Source organism: Trematomus bernacchii, unplaced genomic scaffold (genome assembly GCF_902827165.1).
Source record: "Trematomus bernacchii unplaced genomic scaffold, fTreBer1.1, whole genome shotgun sequence".
In the NCBI taxonomy this organism is placed as follows: Eukaryota; Metazoa; Chordata; class Actinopteri; order Perciformes; family Nototheniidae; genus Trematomus; species Trematomus bernacchii.
The window spans coordinates 2,360,854-2,377,238 of NW_022987370.1; the positions used below are offsets into that span (position 1 = coordinate 2,360,854).

A 16,385-nucleotide genomic window follows, 5' to 3' on the forward strand; every position below is an offset into this window, starting at 1 on the left:
TATAGTGGCATGCAAGTGTAGAACAAAACTGTGTTTCATCGTTGGGATGAACACGATAGCCTGTGTATAGACTGGTCGAGTAGGACTACAGTTAACTGTGCAGTTTTGGATAGAAAGGGTGGCGGAGAAAAAAGTCTATGCGCTCCTGATCGGGGGGGCATAGCACCACTAGAACAGAGTAGTGGGGTCGCAAGAGGATAAGCTAGTTATTGCTTTTGGACAGCTGCCAGGCACCGATCTAAGACTTGTATACAAGGGTGGGGGCGCGAGTCAAGGTGCACCACTGAGAGATAATTCCCTACCCCCTCTGAAACCTCTTGAATTTGGACTAAATTGAGCTGGATGAGCTGTTGCTGACGCACTGGTGTTTATTACGAGTTCATGTTTGTTTGTCTGATTGTTTGTATCGGGGGTCTATATTGGTTTGTCTAACCGCCGTCTTGTGTATGTTTTGTAACAACTAATAATGAATCAGTCCATAGCCAGGGTAAAATAAACTAAGCTTTAGTTAACTCACCAAAAGTAAATGACTTGAAAAAAATAAATAATATATAAATGTAAAGCAAAATTCTGGTAGTATAGCAAAATGAAAATAAACAGCAAAATAGTGTTTGTATGTCCTGCATCTGAGTGTGCAGAGGAAAATGTAAACAAGAAGCACACTGTTCAGGGTGTGCGCTGTAGGTGTAAGAAGAAAATAAGATTATATTACTTTAAGAATACATTTTAAATTGTATTGCTGTTATGTTAAGATATGTTTGTGACCTTTTATAAACCCTATGCCCCGTCCTGCACCCCGAGACCCTCAGAGGCATCACGTCTGGTCGTAAAAAAACCTGCCTGAGGAGGTCAGGGTGGCAACATCTGTCTGCTGTTTTAGGTCAATGTTGTATTATTTGTTTCATTTATTCTTAAATCTATGTATTGTATGGTAATAATGAAAAAAAAAAACGTAATGTATTGAACACATTCCGAAACAAAGCTGATAAGACAGAACTTGACTCAGACATAATACAAATTATTGTTGAAACCTTTTGCGCTGTTGCTGCAAAATGGAAACTTTGTTGATTATCTGTTCCAACTGGCCACTGGAATCAGATAATTAATATAAGTTGAAGTTTTAATTACAGTTTTAAATAGTTTAACATTCTTTATTAAACTGCTTCAAATGATTTCTCGTATCAACCAATTGGTCTCCATAGACATTACTAAAATTCTAATAGTTGTTAAACTACTGACAAGTTTTCTGAAACCGAGCTTATGAACAAAAGAGTAAAGGTCACTGGTTAAGCCAGGATCAATATATTTGTTGACGTTTTCATTACAGTGTGCATAATGTGTTAAATGAATTCAGCAATTCTTTACAAAGTATAATGTTGCAATCTTTTTACAATAAGTAATTACAGTTAACAAAGAAGTAGAGGTTGTTTTCCAAGGGCCTCTCCTTCACAGCCCTACACTTTAAATCATGAGACTTTCAAATCATAACAGACAGAGATCGGTATCACTTTGTGTTGCAAGCCAAATCCATGTAAAGGTTCTACTTGAGCCCAATTTAAATACCATAAAGAAAGTATTGAACCCAGCTCAAGCTAAATGTCAAATGTATTTAATTAATGTACAAGTGTTTTGATTTATTTAAAATGTTCCAGTCTAGCTTCCTTCGAGTTCAGTCTAAGCAACAAATTGTTTCTCATAACATTCTCACTGCTGTCCCAAATGTTTTAACCTTGGGCAGACAAGCTGTTCACACACCCACACACACTTTGGATAAGTATTCACCTTATCCACATTGTAAATTGTTGCCTTCTTTAAAGTTATTAGTAATTTAAGATGAATTATTAAATTGTTTATTTGTTTGTAGCCTTTATTTAACCAGGTTAAAAAATCCCATTGAGATCAACGATCTCTTTTTCAAGGGAGACCTGCGGTACATTAGTTACACATAAAAACAACAGAAAACAAAAAGGACATCACAACATAAATTAAATGTGGTACATAAGATAAAATAAATAAAATAACTTGACTTGATCATTTTGTTCACAACATTAGACCTGTCCTCTAATCTCTACTAGAATAAGATAAGTGTGCATGTTTGGATGTTTTAACACTCCTGTAATGTACCTAATCTTGATATCCTTTTCATTACAGAGCTGGGGAAATGGTGTATTGATTAGATTCTGATCCGTGCACGTCCAATTTTGACTGACTTTAGTTCTAATGTTAATGTTAATTTGACTTCAACCCATAAGTAATTATTTAAATTAACTCTAAATTTCACATGATGATGGATTAGTGTTCCACATTTCTTCCACTAATTTGTTTTACAATTAGGCCAAAGGTAAAGAGAGACATTGATGACCTTGTGTCCCTTTTGTTAGTACGTGTTCCATTTTGTCTATGGCCATGGACGGCTTCACTAAAAGTCACCCAGTTCTGCCCTGCTGCAGTCCGGCTGAGTGCAGTCACAGAGATGCTATGGCTGCTCTACATGACATTAATGGTCTGGTCTGAATGGACACCATTTCCTGCTCCCAGAGAGAATGACACTCCTCAAACTGAACATTACAGCCGTTGATACTGTCTCACATGGGTCTGCTCCCCCCCACTGAGCCATGAACTGAAAGCATGACATCTGCTATGAACACTTGGAAGCCTCCCTGTCACCCCAGTACCAACCCTTGGGTCAGTCAGATGAGACTAACGGCTTCACTTAGGGCAGGGGTCACCAACCTTTTTTAGGGTGAGGGCTACTTTCAAAAAATAAAACAAGTCGGGGGCTACTTTTATTCCTCTATTTTTTGTTTTTTGCAGTGTATATATTTAGCACATTTTAACATTATGATATGCTTACCTTTAACCTCTGTGTACTGTTAGGGTCTGTGGGACCCGTTTTCAGTGTTTACTCAAATAACATGTATGCAATTTAATTATTTTAACCTGCTTTATTTGGGGGTGGACGGGCCTCACCTCCTCTAGGGGCATGCACCCCCGGGAAGATCGTTTTTTAATGTTGAAGTGACATGCATCAATCTGGAGCACTTTGAGCACAGCATGAATTGATGGAAACAGCTCTCAACACTCAGATGAAAGGGAGCTGTATACTTTTCAATAATCCAAACATCTTTAGAATATGATCACAACTAATAACAAATCATTTAAACTGGTTATTCTTATCTTATGTTACCTAGTTAGCATTCTTTCCTTTTATTTATGCTTATTTTACTAATCACTCCCCTTTCAAACTGTTTTTTGTTTTTTTTACTGTCCTTTCTTACTTCATCTATATTAAATAGATAAAGGTGTGCTCTCCCTAGCTCTCTCTCTCCCTCCCTCCCTAGCTCTCTCGATCGCTCTCTCTCTCTCTCTCTCTCCCTCCCTCCCTCCCTAGCTCTCTCGCTCCCTCTCTCTCTCTCCCTCTGTCTCGCTCGCTCACAGAGGCTGTGTGCTTTTCCGTGTCAATGGCGGCTTGCGTTAAAAAATAATAATAAACATATTTGTAAAGTGGGGGGACACAAACGGGATTTCGAAAAGAGCGGGGGACATTTCCCCCCTGTCCCAGGTGGAAATTACGCCATGCGTGTGTGTGCATCAAGTGCAATAAATATATATGCAAGTTGCAGCACACAGAGTAAAGCTCTGCCCCTCATGTGCTGTATAGGCTGCATGATAGGCTGCTCAATGGGGCTGATGTGTTGTGTAGATTCTGCCAGAAGGAAAATCAGCCGGGAGGTGCTTTTCTTCCCGACTGCAACGCTGGTCCCGCAAATCAAGCAAGAACGTGATTGGTCGATACTCATTGTGGGGGTGGGGGGAGGAGGGGTGTTAGATAGATATAGAGTTGTAGTAAGTAGATAGAGTTCGCTATGATTTAGGTTTCGTTTATGCATAGGGTAGATTCTTTTAATTACATTTCCTTTTTTGTTTTGTGTATTTTATACATTTTGGATTTGCTTGGCGAGCTATTTTTAGAACATGCCCCGCGGGCGACTCACGTTGCCCCTGCGGGCGACCAAGTGCCCGCGGGCACCGTGTTGGCTACCCCTGACTTAGGGCATTTGGTTCAGATACATGACTCTCCTTACCGCAGAGTGGGTTGTTTTTAAGGCTATTCATACTGCTATGATGCCTGTAAATTGGCGAGCTGGTAAAAGCCCCTACTATTGTTTCAAATAGGCCTAATGTCAGGGGCCGCTTAATGTCTAGTTCTACATGTATTCACATTATATAGACAATGTTTCCACCTGGTAAAACTAAAGGCTGCACGAAACTCAGGATACAATACAACCATTCTGTTCTGCTCTAATGATTCAATTTATAGATTCTACGTCAAAACAATTAGCTTTTATTGTTTCCAATGATAACGTCACCTTAAGTGGAGGAATGCAAACCTGTTTTCAAATGTAAGGTTTTGATTTTGTTTGACATTTCTCAGTAATAACACCCTCAGACACCCAATATCATTCCTGCTATGTCTTCAGTAATAACTCAGATGTTAAAGGGATGAAAGTTTTCCTCCCAAATCAGATATGCTTTGTTTTTCAACAAATGTATCAATTTCCTGCATAATATATGTTTATCACAATGGTTTTTTGTAAGCTGCACACAGGTGATACTGAGTCTTCTCGATTCATAGATTATAAACTATACCATGCTTAAATAGACTCCTAAGTTATTATTTCATATGTAACATATGTAAGAAAAGGGAGGGAAGAGTCAATTATATTGGGTAATTTATTTCTCAAACCTATGTTTTATGGAAGAGACAAAATATTTCTGATAAACTAATATTTTATCAAAAGGTAAATGGTGAATTAATATATATTTAGAATCATTGAGAAGGGGTTATATCCACAGGGACAAGCTCACCTTTAACTTACAATAACATTTCTCTGCTATGGACTGATGAGTATATGATTCTTGCATGTTAAATGACTAACACAAACCTTCAAAATGATAATGTGCATGTGTCAGGAAGGCTCCCAAATAATTCTGAGGGGCCTATTTTTGTAATTAAATGATAATGTGCTAATCCATTACTTTGAGTTGTCTTCACTCAGAAAAACATCCCTATCAAGTGTTAACCCAATAACTAGGACAGCTCTCAAGGCCAAGGGTCAGAGAGAGAGGGTCACACTCTCCGGGTGCAGAGAGCACCCCCAGCCACGTGCAAGGAAGCACGAGGTCGTTCGAGATGGGATGCTTCTCTTCACCTTTCTGATAAGATGGGATGCTTCTCTTCACCTTTCTGCTAAGAGGGGGTTCTTCTCTTCATCTTTCTGCTCGGTGGGCTCTAGCAGACAACCCTGCAGGACGAGCAAGGGTTTCAGAGGTTTCTATAATACAAGGTTCCATGTTTCTTGGAGGAGTTTGATGTCTTCCTAACCTCTCCCATCACGGGGGGGACACCTGGATGCATCAGGAATACGCAGTTGCACTTCTCTCAAGCAGATAGCAGAAGGAATACAGGCAGATGAGCCTCCGTCTCACTGGGGGGTCAGCTACAGTGCTCACTGAATGAGCCACACAAAAGCAGAGCAATTGGGGGGTTGAAATATGGCGCTCTGATGAAGAAGAGTTTGAGCTAATCAGCACCTCAGTGCTAATCTACAGTATCAGGATGCCTTTACACACCAGACACTCGGTGTCATAAAGGGAGGAGGAGAACGAGTCAGGAAGACTGACGGACATATTCTTCCAGCTCTCGTACAAAGATGAACTTTGAATTGAATGACCAGATGTTTAAAGATGTACAATTAATGATTGTTTTTTATATTTCCAATGACCAGACATGTGTTAAATAGTGGTGATAAATATATTTTGTCAGATCAGATTACACTTTCACACTAAACAAAATTAATAAATAAATATTTTAAGATTATAAGGTATTGAATAATAAGGTATTTCTAATATTATAACAGATAATGTTAATATCCTTAATCATCCAGCAATCAGGCTTAACAACACTACTCTTTAATGTATTACCCATGCACAGACAGACCTACAATGATGTTTCAAGTACTGGATTAATTTCAGTTTTGGCCCAAAACAAATATTTATAATAATTCATATAACAATTATGTAGCATATTTGATCCTCAAATTAGAGAAGTATAATTTAAAGAAATTGATATTCTATATTCAACATTAGATAAACACAGAAGAACCCTTTCCAAGTACCATAAGTAAGTAGATGTTCAGGTAAATATGGCTAATAAGAATAATTGATTAATTTGGTACAGATCAGTTGTAACATTTACAAATGTATGAATTAAAGTTTTAAGAATGTTTAATCTTTCCTTTCCAGGTTTTTACAAAAGTCTTTGAATATTTGCCTAACTTTTCCTTTTCAGATTTTGAACAATGTACTTGACTAAAATAATGTATTGATTTTTCTAAGACTAAGTGCCTTACTCTTGGCTAAAGCGTAATGAAGTAAACGTAAAGTAATCCTAAAATTGAGGACACTGCAATTTTGCAGATTACAGATTGATCAAATCACCACTGTGAATTTTATGCCTTAGCTGGATCTCTTATGATCCTAAGTTTTAAATGCTTTTGACTAGTGATTGCCTTAAAGCAAATCTTTAAGCTGCAAGCTGGTTTTGATTTTATAGTTTGATAAATGACATTAACTAATGGTTTAAATGATAAAAGATATTAGTTTAAAACAAATATTTTGCTTTTATGTATCTGTGTTTTATGTGTGTTCATTATTGTACTTATTGACAAAAGATGCTCCAAACACTGATGAGAGATAATTTTTCCTATTATGATTGGCTGTATCAATCATTGTGATTGAATGTTTCAATCTTATTCTACTTTGTGATGTAATTGAATGTAAGGTGAGACCACACTCGAATCTGAAGACGCCTATTGATTTAAGTATTGACCAAAATTATTCTTAGACTAATGTTTTAAGTTTATCAAAAATGATAAAAAGAGAGGAACTGTTAAGGAATAATTCTTCTAGATATCTAACCTTTTGCTCTGTGACGTTTTATGATCTACTCTGACGTCTGTTATCTCCTTTAAGGAAAGGCCTTGGTGCCATATGTGTTGTTGTCACCAGTTTGTGACCGGTCAACTTGTCTGGCACGAATGGTAATTGTTGTGAGAATGCTGAGGCACTTCTTTATCGGTGTTTGTGGAGTCTAAGATGTGAAATCTTTGAGGCCATGAGTGTCGGACGCAGGTGGTTCAGTGTTCCCAGCTGTTTAGTCTACTCCTTCAGAGATGTTGATTACTCTCTGTGAACCAGTTAAAAGGTCTAGCATAGAGAGAGGCTCTTCAGAATTGACGTGGCAACTCTACCGTGTAGTCAGAACCTCTGACTCTTTGACTTGTGATGTGAATCCTCCGGCCGAATACTCTGAATAAACCCATCAGTGTTTGACATCAAAAGCTCCAACTCTCACCGTGTCTCCTTCCTGAGTCGGTGACTCCCAATGCATTGCTACACAGAAGTTTCCCCTACATAACTAATATCTCAGGTTAAGAGGCACATTCAAATAAAGATTGGTCTTTAAATACATTTAGTTGATTTTGTCTTTTGAATTGTTTGTCTAAAGCAGGGGTGGGGAACCTCCGGCTCCGGGCCGTATACGGTCCGCGAGACCATTTGATACGGCCCTTGAGGTAATTTGTAAACACACGCCAAAAAAAAAAAAGTAAGAAATCGAGACCACAAAATAATTAAACAAGCGAGTACCTATCTTTCCTGGCCAAGGACAGGTTCCTTGAACACAACACGAGCCTAACGTGTCATCACGTGGTATATGTCTCATCTGTGCTGCCGGAATGCCGCTCCGCAAAAATTGCAGTACGCATAAGGAGCATGGATGTATAATAAGAACTGGATACAGCGTGGGAGGCGGGGTCTCGTTCTTTCCTATGAGAGCTGCTCATTGGCGCATGAGGACAAAATGGCCGAACTTTTGAGGGAGCGAAACGTCACAGATTACCCATCATGCCTGGCTGTCAGAGCAAAAGAAACAAGCCCCCAGGAAGTGCGCCGGACCCTGAGGAAAATATTAGTTGTGGCCAAACGGCGGTACTACACTTCCGTATCAGTCGCCGGGCCCGGAAAGACTTTTTCCCCTTGACTAACATCGGGAAAGAGACGTCTGTAAATCGTTGGATCATTTTTTTTTTAACTAAATAAACAACCCAGTATGAACATTTGTATAGCCCTTATTAAAAACATTCGTTCCTCAAGTTGTAAAATGTGCTAATAACGTTATTAACGTTATTTTCCTCTGCATTATGAACGCGCATCTAACCCACAGGACCGCGCCGCCCCGGCACGTTCATGTGACGTGTTCAGTACTACATGAGTTTTACCTTTACCCATGGATGCACAATAAGAATGGATTATAAAATTATATGAATACTTTCGTGACGTTTCGCTCTCTCATGCGCCAATGAGCAACCCTCATAGGAATGAACGAGGCCCCGCCTCCCACGCTGTATCCAGTTCTTATTATACATCCATGAAAATCCGTATGTGCGCTCACAGAGCATGCCCCCCTTAGGCCCCGCCCCCCGAGCTCCCACTCTCGGCTCAGTAGAATGAATGAAAGGTATTAGTATCATCACTGAGCGATCAGAACTCGCGACAGGGGAAGCAAACACAGACATCACAACACGTAGCATTACGGAGCAAACACGGGAGATTGTCTCACCTTAGCTGTTATTCTGATCAAAAGTCGTGTTCAATGGCATTAAAACGATAAAAACGCAGCTGAAGGTTAATCCATAGGTTAATCCAATGTGTCTGTCACTGTCATCGCAACTTCCGGTTCTGGGGCATTCAGGCTGCGCAGCACTCATTCACCAATGGGTAATGTTTAGATGGATTTCAGGAACTTCTTCTATTGGCTCTAACGGTTAAAAAGAGATGTCAATCATCAAAATCAAACGAGGGGGGCCAGAGATATGGAAAATGCACCCAAATGACCCCAGAAGTGTTTTTTTTTTCTAAATCTCTCTAAAAAGGTCAAACTTCACTTTTTGCATCAATCTTGATACAGATAAGAAGAAGCGACAATCAAAAAGTCAAAGGTAAATTAATATGTCTTCAACCTCACCTCATAGTGAGAAAATAGATGGATAAGTAAATAGTTTAAGCTGTTTTTCTGCATCTGTGTGCATTTAATCACCTCCTACCTCCTTTCTTTTATTGATAATCAGGTCGGCTTTACGTCCTGTAGTCTCCAGAGAAACAAAGTAGTGATAGGTTTGTAAATTAACACGTCTTTCTGTTAAAAAACGCTAAAAAAATACCTATTTTCTGAGTCCTTCTTCTCTGCCTCCAGTCTCTCTCCGTCTCTATAAACTCTGACTGGACCTCCTGTGTTCCGTCCCAGCCTCCCGATTGGCCGAGAGCACCCAGGAAGTGGCGCTGTGATTGGCTGCTGAGGGATTCTGCTGCAGTCATCAGGAGTTTTTTAACACTTCCAGATGTTTGCTCGGCTGCAGGCTGGAGCAGCGTTCAAACACGCAAATGCACAGCGCAGCAGATTTTCCTTTAATGCTCAACGTCATCGGTTGGGTTTCTTTTTCGGCACTTTATATGAATAATGGGTCCAAAGAGTACGCGGCTATACAACTCAAAAAGGGTTTAAACATCTTTCAACTCCTCTTAACTTGACTTTTTAGACTGGTTTCCAGATGGTTACAAAGAAAAAGCTGTACAAAGATGATGAAATTGGACATTTAGCAGCTAAAGAGACGTTTATGGATGTAGGAAGGGACTAAAACGGAGCAAAAAGAGCGTGAATATTGGAGTTAAGCATGTATCAGGTGGACAGGTACACTGCTCTGGCTTTATGGTTATTTTCATTGTTTTATCTGTAAAAAGGGTGGAAAATAATGAAAAACTGACCATCAAAATGTCCTAAATCCTAAGGAGAATTGTTCTTTCTTAACCCTACATTTCCTTACCCAAAGACACTGAGAAAATTACGACTTACAAACAAAAAAAAAACGGTGTTTTTACTTAAATAAATAACTTAATTAGACATAAGACACAGAAAATGAGATTGAGATCATTTAATTGTAATCAATACACTGCAACATTGTAAGCCCATACATCTTATAGCAGTGAAAGTCGTACACGATGGGAATAATGTCAACATATAAACAATTAATTTTATTGAGTTTCACTACAGCTGACATCCAAAGAGTTGGTACGTGTTGACCATCTCCTCCATGCCCAAACAGGTAGGTCTGTGTTCATCAGCTTGACACTCAGCTTCTGTGGGCCAGTACTCGATCCAGGTTCTTTCTCCAAGTACATACTGATACCTAAGGAGAGCAGAGTGAAAAACACGTTAGGTCTTCATGTGAACAGCTATCTGTAACATTCAAACATAACATAAGAAAGCCTCCTTCCTCCTTCTGGATACTTTATTACTTAATCAATGGCAACGGTAAATGAGTACAACAAATATTGACTTGATTTAGTATAAAAAGCAGTGAAACAGAAAGATCTTAAATCCCCACACCACACAATCAGATTCAAACAAACTTACGCTTGATGTGTATCATCTCTGTGAATATCATCTGATGTTCCCATGATAAGGTACGTTTTGCCAACATCCAACTCTAAAGACTCCCTGCAGTGCGGATAACTGAGGAATGTGCGACTTTTATTCAGGGGAACCACATCAAATGTTCCTGTTATTTAAAATTAGGAGAACAAAGAAAAGGTCAGGATCAAATGGATAGCTAATCATTCATCACAAAACAAAAGTACTTTATTATTACATATTTCCAGTGGAATCATTCTGAAAGGAACAAACGTTTCTGGAAACGCACTTATTTGCCTTCTTGCCAAAAGTGAAAGGGGCTGGATTCTGCTTTTTGGGGGTTTCCCTCTCCTGTAGTTATATGGGTTGTTGTGCATGTAAATGGTCTGCAAAGGCTGAAATCCCTGTGTTCCCTCCAGAGGGAGTTTCAGACACACACTCCCACCCCCTGATCGAAACTCTTCCATTGGACGACTTGTTTACTGTGACATAGTGACATCACTACATAACACTTGCGCTTCTATTGTCTAGCTCCCAACACATCTTACATGAGAGGCTAAGGGGCGGGACAACTCCAAGTGGTTGACCAATCACAACAGAGCCGGCCAGCTAACTAATCAGAGCAGACTGGGCTCTGGTTTCAGACAGAGGGTGAAAAGAGGTGCAGCAGCACAGGCAGTATGAGAATATTAAAAAAGCACTTTTTTGCCATTAAAGCATGTAAACATGTCGCAGTAGAGCCCCAAAATATAAATATGAATCATAAAAGTGAGCATAATAGGGCCCCTTTAAATGTGTCCCACTCTCACGACTGTATAATAATTATCAACAAGCTGCTAACTGCACTAATAAATGAAAAAACAAGTCGAACATCTTATTTTGCCTAGAAACATGAAAATGACCGGTGTTGTCATCTAACTGCCTGACATAAATGCATTTACCAACATTTTAAAAGTTGTATTTTATTGTCTGACAGGAGATTAAATGTGCACACAAAATGTAAAAAGGAGGTAAACCAACTGTTAAGTCACCTAACCCTTTACGGCACCCTAGAAACATCAGGGGCTACTCCATTTTAGGCGGTTAAACTAGATACCCACCTTCTTTGATGACTTCCAGAACACGCATTGTGTAAATGTCTGTGGACAAACCATCTTCAAACACTTCCAGTTTCATTTTGTACACTGAGGACAGACACATTGTAGATTGTTAGCTCATCTGTTTCATTGCTCACTTCTTCCCCCAAACTCTTAGACACACACAATCAAACAAATACATTTTTGGTGTATAAAAGTACTATATTGAGTCAATTCAATCCATTTATGCTCTCTTACCAAAATCTATTTTGCTGGTTTCTGTACTCTCACAAGCCTTATCTGTGCGCTGATCATTGCTGATTTTCTCCTTCTTCTGCATACTGCAGTTCTCTGGAAATACACAATTGGCATAAAGTTATAACACATCCGATCAAATGTTTATAGTAGTACATGAGCATGGATGATGGCAGCTGTATTTACGTCACAATTTAGATTATTAGTGAAGTTTCTTTTAGACTTCAGGTGCTTATGTTTCAATCTGGTGATTTACTGCAAACTCAATTTTACAGCATTCTCCTTTACCAGATGTGAAACTAAGTGCTTTTCTCATAAGGAGTACAACTCCTTGATTTATGTTGTAAATCTGAGAGACTATTCCTGGTGATATCATTATGATTCGATGCTCGCAGTGTGGCTTTCATGGGGACAATGTCTGTCTGCCGTTTAGTGGCTCCAACACTTGGGTCAAGACTGAAATATCTCTGATTGGGGAATAGCATTTAGTGCTGCTGTCCATAGGTAAGACTCCCAGCTACTAGCATTGCTGTATAGCCTCTGAGTCTTTGTTTTCAAAGTATAATAATACACTGCTGCAGTTTACAGACCTCAGACCTGCAGCTTACCTCTACAAAGCACAATTTAAGTGTTGTGTTATTTAGAATAAAAAATTGAACAATGCACTCCTCATCGGGATCCCTAACAAAAGCATCCAGAAGCTCCAGTATCAGAACAGCGCTGCTAGGATCCTGATGAGGGTGCACAAATATGATCACAACACCCCCATCCTTAAATCTCTACACTGGCTCCCCGTGGAACTGAGGATCGAATTCAAGGTCTCCGTCCTCACCCACCAGTGTGTCCATGGAACTGCCCCTCCCTACCTCAAGGAACTCCTCACCCCCCATACCTCCTTGCGGACCACCCGCTCCAGCAACTCCAACCTCCTCAAACCCCCCAGGACCAAGCTCCGTACTATGGGAGACCGGGCCTTCTGCTCGGCTGCTCCCAGTCTGTGGAACGCTCTCCCCGACCACATGAGAGCAGCACAGACCGTGGAAGCTTTTAAAAAAAGGCCTCAAAACCCATCTCTTCAATAGAGCCTTTCCCTAGACCTTTTATTTATTACCACCCTTTTATTTTATTTTATTTGTATTGTTTGTTTTTTATTGCTTTTTATCATTCTACCGTGTTGTGTACTGTTTTTATACTGTTCATGCTCACTGCTTGTAGCACTTCGGGATTTGAAGTCAAATATGAAGCGCTTTATAAATGAAACCCATTATTATTATTATTATTACAAATAAAAGTTTACAGTTAATGGATAAGGTTGTTTTGACCCGTTTACCTTCAGCACATGTGCATAGATCATCTCTGCAGAGCCGCAGTAGCTGTCCTCCTTTCCTCTCTGGATGGTAGAACTGCACACAATGTGTTTCTGTAATAGAAGAGAAAGATATTGAAACAGGTTCTTACGGTACTTTATAAAAGATATATTAAATACTTGAACAAATAACAATGCCTGCTTATTGACAGTGTTATATTCTCTGACATCTATTGGGAACAAAAGACATGGAGGTTTCTCTAAGACTCACGCTCATAGTATTCATAGACAGATACAGCCGCTGGTTGTAAGACGCCCACTTTCATTTTCTGATGAACCCTAAAAATGATTTCTTCTGGTCGTGTGTGAGAAACCTGCAGATAAAGGTGAGATAGAGATAAATACACAAAGAGCAAGGCAGAGAGGAAAAGTATGGAGGAAGGAAACAGCGACGTCTTACCTTGTCCAGGTAGAGGATGAGTGAGCCTCTTTCTGACAGGACTTTGTCCATCTCATATCTTGAAATGGTGCGCCCATGTCCTTTGGACAACTACACACACACACATAATCAGACCACTAACCATCACACACATCTTTTTTCTCTTAACAGGAACTGTGACAAGTGCATTTGTTGTGGGTTAATGTGTATCTGTAAAAGTTCTTACTGAGTCCAAGTCCTTTGTGTTAGCGGTGAAGCCGGTTAGCAAGCCAATATCCAAAATTGACATTGTTGCATCTCTTTCCTTGTCCTTATACCTGTACACAGAATAGATTGAAGGAAATGAACGGGTTAAGAATATAGGGAAAAGGGTAATGAACAGAAGCAGAATATTTAATACAGATTGTGAAATATAATAATATTGTAAATAGCTGGTTAGAAAATGTTATGAATAAAGCCATGTGGCAGTGTGTTGCCTTGGTTGTACTTACAACACTTCTATCCTCAGCTTGTATATCTTCTCATCCTCATCCATTTTTTCTGCAGGAGTAAAATATTATATTTGTATTTAGTTAATTTGTTTCTCAAGAGTAAGGTACAACAACCGAAGAAGAGACAGAAGTCACTAAATCACCTGGGATGAGCTGCACTGACAGGTTAAACTTCTGACAATCACTTTCCTTTTGTTTAGGTAGAGCGTAGTACAGCGACACCATCTGTCACACAGAGAAGGTGCAATATTTGATATAAGTCCTCACAAGGTTAAAAGGGTATTAGGTCAAATCTTAATTTAAAAAAAGGACGGATCAGTTATTAACTGTTATTTAAACTCAGAGTATAACATATACAAATATATTGTACTCACTGTCACTGTTGCTTCTCCTGAACCCTTGGCAGTCACTGTCACATTCTGGTTTATATCATTGATCTGTCAGAGTTTAAATATGAACACAAACACAAACAGTCAAGGATAAGCAGATATTAAAGTATTTATTATTTGTGTGACGAAATCAACAATCAGTGTGTAAATATGCAATCTGTACACTGTAAAAAATGGCTGTGAAATCCACAGTTATTTACAGTGTTTGTGCACAGTAAATTACTGTATACCATTTTAGAGTATAATACCGTGTTTCCAACCAAAAATTACAGCAACTCTGGAGTTACTGTAGAAATAGCAGTAGCAACGTCCCAACTGTATAAAATCACAGTAACCAACAAAGAAAGAACCAACCAAAAAACGCCATTTCTAGAATATCTCAAATATCTTAAAGTGGACCTATCATGCTATATTTGAATAATATAGTGTAGGACCATACCTATATAAGGCATATTTATACTTTTCTTTCTTCAAAATACCAAACAGATCATGCATTTTAGCCATGCCTCATTTTGCTCAATTTGACATTTTTTAGCTCTGTTTTTGCAAGGGCAGATTCTGTGAGAACAGCACCACCTAGAGGCCTGGCATATGTACTACAGCGTCTCCAGCACTTTCGAACGGCAATGGCCGTGGCTGTCTCCTCCTGATTGGTGGAGTTGGCCCAATAGCCGTAGCGCCACCGTCCTGACGTCAGGACAGTGTTCAAATCTGGATCAGTTTTTATCAGATCCGTTGCAGCCCCTTTTTTAGAGATTTGGGTATGGAGGAAAATAGAGAGGGTTGTGTTTTCTGACACTTGGTGAGTTCCCTGGAACACCGGGGACACATATTCATGTATAAAAGACGTACAAAAGTGCATTTTGCATGATAGGTCCCCTTTAAATAAACCAACATCTTTTTCTTAATATACATAATCTTGATGCAGTGTAATTACTAGTTTGTCTATACTATATATTTTATATACTTAGTAGATATATATTTTTAAGACCCTATGTCTTTGCAAACCGGAAGAACTACAACTGTGGTGCTTCCGGTTTCTTAGATAATGATTTTGGGGTTTTCATTAGCTGCAAGCCGTAATCATCAAGATTTACAAAAAATAAAGCCTTGAAATATTTCACTTTGTGTGTAGTGAATCCATATAATATATGAGTTTCACTTTTTGAATTGAATCCACGATATTCTAATTTATTGAGCTGCACCTGTATATAGTGGCTTGGCCAAACCAAGTTGAAACCAAGGGATAATTAATAGTAACAGAAAACACAAAGGACACTGACAAAAACCCAAATCCCCTCTTTAACATGGAAGCAGGTGGTTTGTCCCAATCTGTCCCAATTGGCTCCTTGCAGTATTTATAAGTCCTCAGCGCTCGGCCACACCCTTTGCTGAACCAGGAAGTAACCTCCCCCAACAGCCATGGTAACTCAAGAGACAAAGAAAGTAATTAATACAAACAATTTAGTCAGTCAATTTATGTAATCAAAATGTCTTACATGTGTAAGGTTTGTAAGTTCAGTCCAGGGTCCATTCCTGCATGCATTTGGTTGTTTGTATTCAAAGTGTTTTTGTTTGTTTTTTTAATTGGGAGGGATGAAACCCTCTTTAATGGTCTCACATGCAGAGCACACAGCACACACAGGGAGCAATGGGAGTGAGGGGGGAAGGGGGATGTCCGGTGCCTTGCTCAAGGGCACCACGGCAGGGCAGGAGGTGAACTGGGACCTCTCCAAGTAGCAGTCCACACTCCACATTTTAGATCTGGTCAGGGACTTGAACCGGCGACCCTACAGCTCCAAGTCCAAGCCCCTACCCGGACACTGCAGGGTCCATTCCTGCATGCATTTGGTTGTTTGTATTCAAAGTGTTTTAAAATATTGTGTATTATCTAAGAA

At 39.4% G+C, this 16,385-nt stretch overlaps 2 protein-coding genes across 3 annotated transcripts in view; both read right to left on the minus strand.

The window, feature by feature from the left end:
- LOC117484132 (butyrophilin-like protein 8) overlaps window positions 1–16,385 on the minus strand; it is a 163,675-nt gene that overhangs the window by 90,530 nt on the left and 56,760 nt on the right. The gene's annotated exons all lie outside the window — the stretch shown is intronic.
- The window catches only part of LOC117484060 (complement C3-like), a 34,007-nt gene continuing 27,659 nt past the window's right edge, over window positions 10,038–16,385 (minus strand). The window contains exons 33-43 of the mRNA XM_034132486.1: window positions 14,473–14,535; window positions 14,242–14,323; window positions 14,099–14,147; window positions 13,834–13,924; window positions 13,629–13,718; window positions 13,440–13,542; window positions 13,193–13,282; window positions 11,866–11,958; window positions 11,632–11,715; window positions 10,535–10,679; window positions 10,038–10,307 (exon numbers count right to left, since the gene is read on the minus strand). Of these exons, the coding sequence (XP_033988377.1) occupies window positions 10,166–10,307; window positions 10,535–10,679; window positions 11,632–11,715; window positions 11,866–11,958; window positions 13,193–13,282; window positions 13,440–13,542; window positions 13,629–13,718; window positions 13,834–13,924; window positions 14,099–14,147; window positions 14,242–14,323; window positions 14,473–14,535 (1,032 nt within the window). The 3' untranslated portion in view covers window positions 10,038–10,165. The remainder of the gene's footprint in view (window positions 10,308–10,534; window positions 10,680–11,631; window positions 11,716–11,865; window positions 11,959–13,192; window positions 13,283–13,439; window positions 13,543–13,628; window positions 13,719–13,833; window positions 13,925–14,098; window positions 14,148–14,241; window positions 14,324–14,472; window positions 14,536–16,385) is intronic.